This window comes from Tachypleus tridentatus, chromosome 9 (assembly GCF_004210375.1).
Source record: "Tachypleus tridentatus isolate NWPU-2018 chromosome 9, ASM421037v1, whole genome shotgun sequence".
Lineage (NCBI taxonomy): Eukaryota > Metazoa > Arthropoda > Merostomata > Xiphosura > Limulidae > Tachypleus > Tachypleus tridentatus.
The window spans coordinates 39,293,614-39,309,485 of NC_134833.1; the positions used below are offsets into that span (position 1 = coordinate 39,293,614).

A 15,872-nucleotide genomic window follows, 5' to 3' on the forward strand; every position below is an offset into this window, starting at 1 on the left:
AGTTTTGCTATAAGAAAAACAAACAAACATTTCCTACAAGTCACTTCAGTGTCATGAACACATTTGCAAAGTTCTTTTCCAAAGTCACTTCTTTGGATTCTTTGTTGGCTACCTGCTCTGTTGATGTACTGATTTGATATAGCACAGCATGAATTTCCTTTTCTACGTATCTTGTAATGCACTAACTTTACCACAGATGATGCTATTACACAGACACAACCAACTGCAACGCAGCCTAAGCTGGAAATTTGACAGAAAAGAAAAACAGCACTGTTATAACTTAATTATAAAAGAAAGTATTCATCATTGTGTATAAATTATAAGAATTTGTAGCTAAACGCTGTTACAACATGACACTACACTGTATTTCAAAAACTAAACTGTAAACTTACCACAAAACTTTAAGAGCTTCAGGAAGTAAATGGAAAATGCAAGCGTGATCTCATGTAGTATTGAGTGTAGCTGTGAGTTAATGTAATTGTAATATGTTTCAAAGTAGGCGTAACAAAAGGCAGACATTACTAATACACCGAATTTTTGAACCGTCAAATAATGAGACAGAGTATGACAATAAGTCAAACAAGTATATTATAATTTCCGTGTCAGCTTCTTTGGAAAATTTATAATTCTTCCTATATGAAATTTCATTAATGCATATTGTTATCCTGTTTCATCCATCGAGTTCATTAATGCTTAAGGTATTTTTGACACACGTATTGAAGCCATACCTTAGTTGTAATATTGTTTGTATTTCCTTATTCATTGCCACATCACCTAATACAGGGATGAGTTGTTATTGAAGAGTTCTAACTTTCCACTACAGTAAAAATCGGATTATTGACAACTTTATTAATGCGGTGCTGCCATCTTTTGTAATACTTTTAAGAGCTAAATAGAAACTGATAAAAAATATGGTTGTGCGATTACAACATTAAAAGAAAAGTTCAAGTTAACGATGATTAAGTCCAAGTAACAGTTTATTCTTCTAAAACTATATAATATAGTGTACGAAACATTTTAAAATGAGTTCCTTGTATATGAACAAGGTTAATGTAGTTCCAGCGCCACCATATTTTGATAAAGTTTTATTTCTTTTCTGATTTGAAGTATCAGTAGCAATGACAGACTAAAGTTATTGGATTGCGTGTCGTTCGAGTACAAATTTATTGGCAATAAAAGTTTAATTACTTGTTTTTCCTTTTAGATTCTTGAACATCATGACACATAGAACTGTGCTGAAATAACATGGAGAGAGTTATAAGTTTGTGTTAATAAAGATGGTTTGTCCATTGACGCAGCTACACGTGTCATACAAGTAATTCAGAGTATATACCATTCTGAAGAAGAAGGAAGACACATACTCTTTGGGTAATATACACGTGCGACACATGTCGCGATTACCAATATAGATGCTAATGGACATTGCAGCTGAACTGTGTCAAATGGGGTATAGCCGGACGATATCTCACATCAGAAGACTGATTGCCTCATCGAATTCTGATATTCGTTTGATAAGTATTGAACAATTTCTACGTTTGAGCTTGCTTGTCAAGTTCTTCAGAAGAAAACAACAAAACACTTCACAACAATTTTAATGTTCTGGGAGAAGATCCTTTATCTGATATAGGTTACTTCACCAGCTGTTTCGTCCATTTCTTGTGGATCATGCTGGCCAAGTTCAATTTCGCCGTTTCTTATCAAAACTGTCAGTTTGAGTAAAGTTCTTTAAAAGGCCAATAAGAGAACATGCTCAACCGACTGACGCCAGTGTATTATCCTCGTCGGAACTAAGAGTAGATTTGTTCTTTCTTAACGCGAGCCTGACAGCTGGTCGTCAGTGAAATCCGTCTGTCACGTGTACACACGAGAAACTGAATATAGGCTTATGAAAAAAAATGAAATAAAAAACTCATGTATTTGTAGTTGGATGAAGCAGCTATAGCACGCATACTACATGTCTATTATGGGTTTGTTGAAGAGTGATTCGATTTTGTTTTTATCTGTATTATTCTTAGTTGTAACTCCATCCAGTACAAGAAATTGATATCGTTACAAATATCTTGATGAAGTAAAATATCTTCAGTGTTTTTATTTAATTCCATAAATCGAGCGTACTAGAGAGAAAAAAAAACTTATTTTATTTTCTTACATTTTTTATCGTAGTGGCACTGAGATAAGTCGATTAACAAATACATGGTCGATCTTATTGTAGCTAAATCGAATTACTTCTTAAATTACTGAAAAATAAAAATTATATAACTGAAGGGATTTCGTTTAATGAATGTGCGTCGAAATGTATTAGATTTGGACTGGTTTATAAAACGTAAAAACAGGTAATTTTTTTTTATTTTTTTGAATTTCGCACAAAGCTACTCGAGGGCTATCTGTGCTAGCCGTCCCTAATTTAGTAGTGTAAGACTAGAGGGAAGGCAGCTAGTCATCACTACCCACCTCCAACTCTTGGGCTACTCTTTTACCAACGAATAGTGGGAGTGACCGTCACATTATAACGCCCCCACGAATGAAAGGGCGAGCATGTTTGGCGCGACGGGGATTCAAACACGCGAGCCTCAGATTACAAGTCGTACGCCTTAACACGCTTGGCCATACCGAAACCCAAACACGTAAATAAATAACGAAATAGAGAATGTCACGTGCGAATTAACGTACTCTTTATACGTAAAAACAAAACCAACATGATCGACTCCATTTTTTATGTATGAATAACTATTTTGCCCTTCTAGTGTGCATACTTAATTATATTTCGAAGCCTTCAGAGTTAAATTTTCATTTGATATACCAAAGCCTAATTTATATCCACCAATAACTATCACGATTTCGTAGGGTTTTTTGTTTTTTTTTGCAGTTTTACTATTAAGCATACGATGACATAATGTATACGAAAATATTACCTACAATTTACGTGTTATATTGTTGTAGTGTTACGATAATATTCTATTACACACATCAGTAAATTAGATAATTTCAGTTGAAGAAATAACTTAAGTTATGATAGTTACACTAAAAAAACAACAAATGCAACAATGTACAGTGAATGTACGATTAACGTAATTTTTCAGCGTTCAAGTCCGTAATATGGATATAATACTATAATCTGTACTAAGATTACATTGGGAGTAAACATGAGAATATTTATCCTAAAGCAACTATTATTCCACGTTTTCCTCTCAGTTTTTATTGGGTTTAAATATTAATGCAATGACGTTTTTATCGTGATGACAATTAATGTTTATGCTTTCATCTTTGTTTTGAATAGACACAAGTTTGAACATTATTCTAAAACTTGTAAAAGGAACACAGTCTTTACAAGTTTATCTTTCAGTATCAGCTTGTTTTATTCTAACGTTTCCATTAAGCACACAATTTCTAAGTTTTCAAATTTTAAAAAAGTACAAGTCCATGAATAATTGAACTTTAAAAAGTTACGGATAGATTTGAAATGTGGCTTTTACACCTTTCTAAGTTAAACCCAAAATAAAGAAATTAAGAGAAATGTTGGGGTATAAACATCTGCAATTTACGTAATTTTTATAACAGAGATAATTCTAAAAAATTACTATATTGTTATAAGTGTATGTAAACTTAATGCTTTACGTATTACAGTAGAGATTGTAAAGCTGTGTTATGTAATTAATTAAAATGCTATTACAGTGTTTTAGCTTGACACACTAATGCAGTACTAATACATTCTGCGCCCCAAATACAAATTTTCTGGGTAATGATATTCTTACTATGCACAAGTTTAAGATTATTACACTTGATTTCCAGGTTACACTACGCACCCTGTTAGAATGACTACGAATCTTTTGGTGGTTATACTTACCCCATCTGTTCTCACTGTCGGCAGGTTTTACCTGGATTGGACGGTTCATCTAAAGCAAAAATAAAAAATAACAATAATTAATATATTCTGACATGTAACATGAAAACCGTTCGTATGATATCATTTCTACTTGAACATATTCTACTTACATAGATAGCTGGAGTGAGAAACAGCAACCTATATTTCATTGGGTGATGTCAAAATTTTGACTTTGGAAAGTAATCAAATAATTATTTAATAATGTTAATAAATAAAAGCACAAAGATGGTAAGTTGCGTTGTATTTGTGTTTCTCATTTCTGATAAAAGTGGTAAGTTGCGTTGCATTTATATATTCTCATTTCTGATAAAGAATACGTCTGTGTAGCAATGATAGCAGTAGAGTAGCATGTGGCTAATTTTCTCTAGTTTCCTGGAGATATAAGCTAGCGTGCCAAAACCAATACAACTCTTGATTTTTCACTTCTACTTGCAAATAAACCATTTTCACAATTAAATAGTTTAAATAAAAAGATTAAGAAGATTTTATTCAATTTCAAAACTACTTTGAGATAATTATTTCGAAATATCATTAAAACAATAAAATATCCATACGTCAACTGTTTGGTTAAAATCAAAGACAAAGTAACAACTAGAAGAATGTCTTAATATCCATGAAAACTTTGCTAATTTCTAAACACCTAATTAAAAAGAACATAAGCATCAGATTACAAACACTAATGTTAAGTTTCAAATGATCAAGAGAAAAACATAATTTATATTATTGTAATATACTGCAGATATAAGCATTTTGCACTGATGTTCTTCCTAAATAAGATGCAACAGTTGCGTTCATTTTACATAATTGAAATTACTATACATATATTACCAAGAACATGCATTAATAAATGAAAACTCGGGGTGTTATTATTTTGTTTAGAATAAGATATATCGTAAACCAGCACGTCTGATACCATTACTTTAATAAAGTCTAACACCTTGCAACATCAATGTTATCTTCAGGTTTCAAAGATACTTCCTTTCCCATGGAAATTCTTTTTTCTCAACTTAAATACCAAGGTGTCTCAGAAATACATTTATTCTAAGAAAATAAAATATTGAATATAGGAACTGACTATTTTAAGAACAAAAAACGGTTATTTTAAGTTAATTTTACACTTTAATCAGGGTCTGACATAGCCAGGCGGTTAGGGCCCTGGACTTGTATTCTGAGGGTCGCGAGTTCGAATCCCCGTCACACCAAACATGCTTACCATATCAGCCGTGGGAGAGTTATAATGTGACTGTCAATCCAATTGGTCGTTGGTAAAACAGTAGCCAAAGAGTTGGCGTTGGGTGGTGATGACTAGCTAGCTGCCTTCCCTCTAGTCTTACACTGCTAAATTAAGAACGACTAGCGCAGATAGCTTTACATAAAATTTTAAAACAAACAAAACAATTCTGTAATCAGAATTTCAACAAAAATTGAAATTGAAAAAGATAATTGGATCAATTTTGTAAGAAACATGGCTTACGAAGACGTCACGTCAGGAGTCATGGTACTTTACATTGCTAAAAGTTACATTTGATAACGTATGGAAGCAAATATCAGGAAGTCCAATGTTTTAGCTGTTTTCAAATCTTCAAAAACTTTCGATTTTGGCTTACAGTCGCCGTATAAATAAGATTTAAATTGGAGAAAGGTGGTCGTTTATTTTATCGCTAAACATAAGAAAAACCCTCGGTACATATCCAATAAGCAGTAAAATATACGGATTACACCACACGTTAACTTGTAGAACAGTCTATCCTATCTTGATTCACAAATAAATCAGGTAGTATTTAAGGTTAGCTATACTTTCTTTTGCAATAAAATATTAGTTATATATATATATTAATTATTTGTATTTAATTTTTTTAATTAATGTGTATTTTCATTACATATGATTGATTGGTTTTTGCAATTTATTTTCAAACATAATACAATATTCCTTACATTTCTACATAAAATATTATAAAATTCAAGTCTTCTACAGAAGGAAATAGTGATACCACTCTAAAACTTGTTATTTATTTATTTATTTGCGTTGATTCTGTGTTCGAATTTGCCATCTTATCACTTACACACACAGAAACATTTTTACTTGAGTAACACAAAACCCTTACCAATGGAATTCCATTGGGTCGATAATAAACGATTATTATAAACGTCATGTATTTTCATTGCAATAGTATTTTCAAGCAAGGTTAAGCTACTTATCATCTTAACGTTATTTTTAACCTTATTTTGCATCTGACGGTCCACAGCTGTTGCTTTATTGTTTTAGAATTTTCGCACAAAGCTACAGAAATGCTATTTACAAACAGCAGTCCTTAATTATCCATTAATAGATTTGATAGAAAAAAAGCCAACTTCTTCCACAGCACTCATCCCCAAATCTTGGGCTGCTCTTGTATACCCGAATGCAAGGATGTGACCCTCATCTTTATAGCGAGCGACCTCTCCGAGTCCACAATGTAAGGAATACATTTTTGCAGTAATGGAACGGGAACCATGAATCGTGATGTTCAATCTTTACTTAATGCAAGAGGACAAGTTATAAAACCTGTTCATTGGGGTTTTAGGAAACAATCTCATGGATAGCAGACAGGTCGATGGATGATTGACATATAGCGTCGACTGAAAAGAATAATATATAAGGCTATGTGACATCGTTCTGTTCATGTTTAAGCATGTTATTAACCTCTGAAGATCTTCGTTATTGTTGTTTCTATTGTAACTAGGTAACGCGTAGCTTCCCCCGTGATAAATCATCAGTAAGATATCTATTCAGAGACATAGTTTTATTACTGGTTCGATTCAAAGAAAAATTAAAATTATTCCATTCATATGTTCAGCATAATAAGTGAATCTCACAGAAGCCATTGTTCCAATTCTGCGAGTCTTTACAAGATTACCATGTTCAGTCGTGACAAACATAAATTAAGCAAACTGAAAACCACTCACGCAAGTATTTAAACTATACATGACATCGTGTAATTACTGCAAGAATACGCAGGTTTCAGTTTTGATAATCATAATAAGTCACTGAACATTTGATGAATCACTATTCTTCCGAGGGTGATTAAGAGAAACGCAGGCGTTCCTCATAAATCAATGCCTTCGCGTTACAAAAAAAACAAAAACACTCATAATCTATGTGAAAAAGAACGGACAACCAAGAGATGTAAAAACAGTTAATATATCTGTAGGTAATATGCCTTAAGGACACAACATTATTTAGGCAACCTGTCTTCATTAGTTTACTGCTCTAAAACTAAAAGTTTTGCAGTTCTTCAGAACAATGTAAAATAGATCTTCTGCATTGGCTGCACATGCCTTAATGCAGTTCGTTTTGTTGTTTTTTGTTTTTTTTTCCTGTAGGTGTTCAACATGATTTGTTTTGCAGCGCTGTGTACTTAGCTACATCGTAACGAGTAAGATATGTTAGCGATTAGCACGTACTCTGTTACTGCGAATAATTACACATACTTTATTATTGTCAAAACACTGTCATAGGATGTACTTTATATACTAGTATAATGCCCAACTAAGAACACCAATTCTGAGAGATATTCATAACGTTTTATAAAGCAAGAGGGTATGAAGTTAGAGAGTAAATTAGGAAGTACGGAAACTGTAATTACACAGATCCGTAAAAACTGCCCCCCCCCATACCACTATGATTCTTTTAAATCCTACCTTTCAAGCTGCTAAAATTGTACAAAACGTTCTTGTGGAGTTAATGAAATAGCTTTTAATCAATTATCGTAATAAAATAAAAAAAGAGACATTTCGTAAAAAACAATAACAAGACTTAGAGACAATATCGCAGTAATCGCAGGACATAAAAAATACTACGATTTAACACAGCTTTTGTCTCATCCTGTATATTAGTTTGAAAATAATTAGCTAAAACTATAGTCATGATAAATATATCTAAGGTAAAGGTATTAACATTAGGTACACAGGTTTCACGAGAGTTTATTATAAAATCAACCGTTGCATCTTGTATTATTTTCCTTGATAAAATGGCTTATCAAACCTACATATTTTAAGTAATAACGTGTTACGGAAATTTTCTTTGCGTATTTGTACATTTTAGCACTTCATAAAAATAAACTTCTTTCATTTACTATTTAAAAATAAAATTACGCCGCAGGTTGAATGTGTATATCATTTTAAAATTTAAACTCTAAACAAATTATGTTTAATTTGTCGAAGCTTCAGACACCAATGTGATATTAACACGAACTGTATCGTAGCAACAAGTGTAGTATTTCTGTCCACCTTATTTGTAATTATGTTGGTATATGTGAACCTGTTTGTTTTCCCGCCAACTCTTCTTACATTTTTGGTGTAAGTAGGACTAAATTAGGTGTATGACTTCAATGTGGATTACTTTGTCTGGCGTAGCTTCTCTATCAAGGAGCTCTGATGTACACTAGGAAGGTCATTCAGGCATGATGAAGGATCTAGTAGTAGGTTTTCTTGGCCACTGTTCCCAAATGTGACATCAAATTTTGTGTTCAAGTCCTCTTCATTTTTTTCTAATCCTGGAGACATAATGTTTTAAATAAAGATAAAGGCACCATATGTGGTACTTTTGTCCAGGTGGATATCCTAACGAAGCTTGATTTCAGGTAAAAACACCCTCCTGGATAGCTCTAGAGCTTTAAAAGAAATTAGAGGTTATAGAGGAAATTGACCGGTGCGTTGGAACATAGTTGGAACCGGCATGATCAAGTGTGTTAAGGTGTTCGACTCGTAATCCGAGGGTCGCGGGTTCAAATCCCGGTCGCACCAAAAATGCTCACCATTTCAGCCGTAGGGGCGTTATAATGTGACGGTCAATCCCATTATTCGTTGGTAAAAAGAGTAGCCCAAGAGTTGGCGGTGGGTGGTGATGACTAGCTGCCTTCCCTCTAGTCTTACACTGCTAAATTAGGAACGGCTAGCGCAGATAGCCCTCGAGTAGCTTTGTGCGAAATTCAAAACAAAAAAAAAAGCGTTGGAACATTTGTGAATCACGAGAGGACCTTTGAATTCCTCATTGGAGCTCCGGTGTTTATGCTAGTAGTAAGAAAACACAAGAATAAAAATATTACTTCGTGTGAACGTGTCTAATCGATATAAAAAACTTCGATTATATACTGTTAGTATATTTCAGCAAGATCAACTTATTCAGGTCTGTATTCTTTTTCGTATTTAGTGTTTTCAACTTAAATAGCATCTTATACCTGCACAAGCTTAACGGACATCGGTCGCTCAAGTGTAGCTGTTCTTTATAGAAGAGCAGCCAGCACCAGCCGCCAAAGGGTTATGTTCGTTTCTGAAACAAAATAAGATGATTGACTGCCACTTTTATAATGCGTCCGCTGCGACAAGTGAAAACGTTTTCATGGGTATCACGGTTCGAATCTTGAACCTTCTGAACCACAGTTAAATAAGGTCGTTACTTGTCATCGACTGTTAGGGTAAAAAATCTAATATCATTAGTATGTTACTTAAGGGTTAACAAATTGCCACTAAATCTTCAAATGGATAATGTTAAATGGTATTTTTTTTCCTTGCAACATTGTGTTTTAAATGAAAGGCTTAATACGAATGACATATATTTTGGATTATTACGTTTTACTGATATCAAACAACTATGATCATCAGTAGTATTAGTACTTCTTTCATAAACAAAGTCAGTGTTTCCACGTTCATTTAGAACGTTCTTCTATCTCCAACCTAAACAAAGGCAATTTTGCTTGCGAATGGACAAACACAGTTCCAGCCTCTATCGGGAAATGAAGCAGAACTTAACAAGTGAAGCAAAAACACTAAAACGTAAAACACACTCACGAATATAGAGAGAACAGATGCCTACTTGTCGTTTTCTTGATCGGTAACTCTCCCAAGGGGAAATAAGCAATCTCTTTCAGGAGAATGCACACAAAAAGGTGAAGAGATTGAATTAGAAGGCGTGTTTGTGCACACGTGCTATTCTTACAACAGAGTTTTGATTGCTTGGCCTTTCCAGTAGTTCAATAATTCCGACTAATATCTACACGCATTGCAGGTTTAAAAAGGTGGGAAGTTTTGGTACACAAACATACAGTTAATCCCTCCTTCTCTCCTCTCACCATGTTAATTAATGTAAAACCGAGTTGCGATATCCATGGCGGGCAGAGTACAGACAGCCCATTATGTAGTTTTGTACAAAAACTGAGAGAATACTTTAAAAACATCAGAATCAGAGGTACATTTTGTCGTTTTCTGTCACGTGATATAATTTTAGAAGTCCGAAGGAAAGAAAAACAAATGTTATTATTCAAATATTGATTTTAAAGAATAGACCACACTTCTGTGAAGTTTTCATTAGTGCAAGCACAAATCAAAACTTGTCATAGAGAAGACGTGCTGTTCTTTCTAAAGAAAAAAGAATACCACGTGCCAACGTCTTTGAAAACTAAATACGGTTATAAGCATTATGGGGCATTATATGTACTTTCCTTAGATCTTCTACAGCAACACATTTTCCTCGAAACTAATTGAATAGAAATTATGGTGTAGGCGCTGTAAGTAGTATATAAAGCAGTTTAACCCGGACCGCATATGTTGCTTTAAGTTAAAAAATCTTATTTGCTCATAGATAAATGGTTGAATCCCACGTCACATATACCTCTTATGTAAAGAGATTATGCTATTTTGACCCTATAATAGTATTCGTAGTTTTAATTGTTTGCTTTATAACTGCAACATTTTGGTTATTTCAAACTACAAATGACGGCTTATTTCAATGAGTTATATCATACAAACGTCCCTAAATGTCAATAGATTTAATGAATTCCTATGAAGTTTCCATTCAGCTGTGTGTTTCTAACTTTTAATTGTAATTAGGTTAAATGTTTACGTATTGAAACGACACTAGTCTCTTTATGCAATAGGCCCGGCAGGCCAGGTGGGTTAAGGCATGCGACTCGTAATCCAAGGGTCCGGGGTTCGCATCCCCGTAGCACCAAACATGCTCGCCTTTTAGCCGTGGGGGCGTTATAATGTGACAGTCAATCCCACTATTCGAGTAACGCAAGAGTTGGCGCTAGGTGGTGATGACTAGCTGCCTTCCCTCTAGTCTTACAATGCTAAATTAGGGACGGTTTGCGCAGATAGCCCTCACGTAGCTTTGCGCGAAATTCAAAACAAACAAACTTTATGCAATAAAACATTTGTTTAGGCAAGTAATGGTACAAACACATCTGAAGCAAGATTTCCAATTGACAGTTGAACGGAAATAAAATTTAGTGTCATATCATATTAGTGCCCATTTCCAAATAAATTATGTGAACGAAAGAAACTTTGTGTGTGCGTTGCGCGAAATGAGTTTTCATTTATCTCATAACAGTATTTATGTATGTTTTTCAAAGCATTAGCTGGTACAGAAATGGAATTATCTATTTTTCAGTCACTGTAAAGTACACTTAGAAATTCATTTCCTTACTCTTAAATCTATACAGTAAATCTGTTTTAAATTGAACTTCGTAGTTGTTGTATGCCAATTTTAAGATGGATAGTATTACTACATATTGTTTTGTTCGTATCGAAAAACAACAATCGTTGAATTTAATCAAAAATATCCCCACTGTAATCTTGAACCAGCTTGCACCAGTATCTGCAACACACACCATTCACCCACCAGATATTTAACGATTACGTATTTCCCAAGGAAAAAAAATCAGGGATATATCATTATTGATTTTCTTTGATTATGGTCCTCTGAAATACAAAAGTATTTGCGAAGAACAGATTTTTACCCAGAAATATAACATTCCAAGCTGCTGGAGGCAGAACTAGTCTCTTTTCCTCATTTATTAAATGGTGTTAATAATAAAAACTGGAGATGGTGTTAAAAGAAATAAGGAGATGAATCACTAGATTCTTTGGATGTATGAACTTCTACGCACTTCTGATACTTGTCAAAATATTTATACAAGTTTATATTTAGTTTTACATACAGAATGTTCATCAACAGCTTAAAACGGAATATGAAAGAAATGTTAAAACAGGTTAAGAAATAAAGGTTGTAAAAAGGACATTAAAAAACATTAAAAGAGGTAGTGAAAGATAAATTTTTAAAGAGGCTAGAAATAGAGTCAAGGAAAAAAGCTAGACACATATTGTGAAAAAAATGCATAGAGGTTTATTTACTTTTTGATATTTTTAGAGCGAGGTAAATGGACCTCTGTCTCAAGTGATAAGCATGATCACTGGAACTGTATGTTAATATTGCAGCATGAAGACTTCAGATAATAAACACGATCTCAAATGTTAAACATGATCACTGGGATCAGATGTTAAAACACGATCTCAAATGTTAAACATGATCACTGGGATCAGATGTTAATAATGCAACATGAAGATCTCAAATGTTAAACATGATCACTGGGATCAGATGTTAATAATCCAACATGAAGTCGCAAATGATAAATACGATCACTGAGATCGAATGTTAATCTTCATTCACATTAAAAGTATTACTTTCAACTTTGTTACGTTTTATGTATGAACAAAATGCTCTGTGGGCTTTGTAAAATATCCACTTAATCGAAACCATAATAGTTTTCCTTATCTTAATAAGTTTACTAGCTTGCACGTGATAGTGGCGTTTAGGATACACTCAAAAATGTGTTTTCTTAAACATCTGTCTGAATTAATTACTTCTGTGTTATTTTTACGTAGGAAATCCAAACAGGATTTTCTTAATAAAAATAAATGTTTTCCTTACTCAAAAAAAAACCCAAAAAATTAACTCGTGAAACCTTTATCCAGTCAATGATTCAATTTCTAAAAGATAAAATAATGAGATTTTTCAAAATGAACTAAAATATTTTTCAAAGTGTGTATAAGTGTTTAATAATGCAGGCCAATTATACAGTAACGGTTCCTAGGTTCGAATATATAATTGTTCCACTAATTTTTTTTGTGTGAATCGTTTATTCAAATGGCTATAGTAATCAGTTCGAGTAACGTGCAGCCCACATGAACTTCCTGCGCAGACGAATTCAGACTTATATGCGGTACTCCTCTAATGTAATATATGTATGAAATATTGCTCAAGAGCTATAGAGAACATCTCTTTTTTTATATTCTATACTGTAAGCATAGATCTGTGAATAGAACCCCTTTGTATTTCAATGTGCCATGAGATTGAAACAAATGGTTTAAATCACTAAAATACTTCAGACTAACGATTACATTAAAGTATCTTTGTTTTTTTCCTATTAAAACCAAGTATAAAAAGATTTTTTTTCCTTTTTACATCAACCCAGTTATTTTATTGTAAAGCTTCATGTCGGTAGTTACTATTAATTTTATCACTGTGTTAACAATTGTCGTTGTTAAAGAATGGATTTGTATAACATTTATGTAATATATATATATATAAGTTATTACGTGTTGCATTACGACCTAGTTTTCATGTCATGCATAGAAACAAAATAAAAAAAACAGTTGACTAATCCAGTATTTAAAATAAAACGAATTTAATATTTTATCACATTACAATAGTTTTGCCCCCCAGTGGCTCAGTGGTATGTCTGCGGACTTACAACGCTAAAATCTGGGTTTCGATACCCGTGATGGGCAGAGCACAGATAGTCCATTGTGTAGCTTTGTGCTTAATTCAAAAACAATAACAATATAATAGTTTTAATGTGTTCTAAAGACAGCTGGTATGGGTATTAAAATTTTATTTAAAATAAAGTACAGAATAAAGTTTCAAGCTTCTTAGGTCATCTTCAGGTTAACAAAGAGAGTTAGCAACTGACCTTTGCTGGGCATGTGATTTAGGTTTGTCTTCATCATATTCTATTTTAATTTTCATATGACTAATATTCAGACTTGAACTACCTAAATTAGTTTTCGTACCATGAGAAAATATTAAGAAGTTTGTTAACCAGTATTCTTTTCTTTTACGAATTTAAAACGGTTAGAATTAAACCATAAACTGAATCGAATAGCAACATGTGAAAAAACACATATATGTGAACTAATAAATATAAAAATTATAGATAATTTTATTTTATCAGATATTAGCTTTAGCGTGTATTATGCTCTCACACTTACATAGGCTCAGTAGTAATTGTGACAGCTTATATTATAAAATTAAGAGTTCAATCCTTTCAGTAGCCACAACATAAATAATCCATGGTTCACTGTTACACTTGAAAACAAAACAACAACAAACGCGTTTTTTCTGTTTCCTGCTTCGTTTAGAAGTATAGAAAGCAACAGTATTTCGTAACTGATAATATCAACCAACAACATAAACATTTTCTCCGAGTTAAGTTTGATTTATCTTTGTCTTAAGCTGTTTAACACTTGATGATAGTAAGGCCATTATAGCTGATATTAAAATGTCTGCTTATTAACGTATTTGCTACATTTTAAATTGTTACATCGATGCATTTGTTTGACAGTTGTAAAAACAAATAACATATCATAGCCTCGAAATGTGTCTTTTATAAAGTTTGTATATAAAAATGTATGAATTATCAGGTATATATCATATAAAGTTACCAAAAATAGAGATCGCAAAAAAAACTGGTAAAAAATAGTTAAATATATGGAGTAAACTGCTATTAAAATCAGCATTCTAAATAAAAAACAGTGTTAATAACACATCTTCTGTGATTTTATGGATTTTTAAAAAAATAACAAGCTTACGATGTTTTTTATTGTCTTGAAATATTTACATGTTCTACAGTAATTCTAAAATGATATCAGTTCTACTCCATCACGTACAGATCTTTCACAAAACCTTTTATTGCAATACATTAATTAAAGACGACAACACGTGGTTTTGAGACTAAAAGACAGATTTTACAAAAAATCAGAATGATTGAGGATGCATATTCATTTTACATCAATGTTATTTTCTTCAGTTTGTGTTTATTCTTGTTAACAAACATAATCATAAAAATATTTATTGTGGTAAACGAAATAATAATTTGATCTGACAAATTTTTTTCTTTGCGATTTGTAAAAATAAAATAAAAATCCTTACGTGATTTTTTTTGTTTATTTCGCGCAAAACTACACGAGAGCTACCTGCGCTAGCCGTCCCTAATTTAGCAGTGTAAGACTAGATGGAATGCAGCTAGTCATCACCACTCATTGCCAACTCGGGGATACTCTTTTACCAACGACCAATGGGATTGACCGTACATTATAACGCACCCACGGCTGAAAGGGAGAGTATCTTTGATACGGTGGGAATTTGAACCAGCGACTCAGATTTGGAGTCGAGCGCCTTAACCACCTCACCTGGTCATAGCGGGCTCGTTCTTTACGTGCTATAAACAAAAATATAATTTTTAACATCTGCTTAGCTGAATTATGGAAAATTAGTTATTGGAACCAAAACAACTTTTACGAAGTTAAAAATCATAGGCCTGTATAATCAGAAAAAGTCCAACGGAAGAGTCAAGATACCAGCATGCAATACGAGATAACAAAACCTTCGAGACACTAAAACAGTTGTCGTGAAGCGCATGAAGAACTTTACCAATTTGTAACTTCCTTTACGTTTTCGTGAGTTGTAATATTAATTGTAATACTAACTGCGGTAGAATGACAACAAGATGACGTTATAATATAAACAAACACTAAACCAACAAAGATGACGTTATAATATAAACAAACACTAAACCAACAAAGATGACGTTATAATATAAACAAACACTAAACCAACAAAGATGACGTTATAATATAAACAAACACTAAACCAACAAAGATGACGTTATAATATAAACAAACACTAAACCAACAAAGATGACGTTATAATATAAACAAACACTAAACCAACAAAGATGACGTTATAATATAAACAAACACTAAACCAACAAGATGACGTTATAATATAAACAAACACTAAACCAACAAGATGACGTTATAATATAAACAAACACTAAACCAACAAAGATGACGTTATAATATAAACAAACACTAAACCAACAAGATGACG

General features: G+C 32.8%; 1 protein-coding gene across 2 annotated transcripts in view; it reads right to left on the minus strand.

Annotated features, from left to right (window-relative positions):
- The window catches only part of LOC143225101 (CUGBP Elav-like family member 4), a 633,828-nt gene that overhangs the window by 112,715 nt on the left and 505,241 nt on the right, over positions 1-15,872 (minus strand). For both annotated transcript variants that reach the window (XM_076453884.1, XM_076453885.1), the window contains one exon: positions 3,845-3,893. In XM_076453884.1, the coding sequence (XP_076309999.1) occupies positions 3,845-3,893 (49 nt within the window). The remainder of the gene's footprint in view (positions 1-3,844; positions 3,894-15,872) is intronic.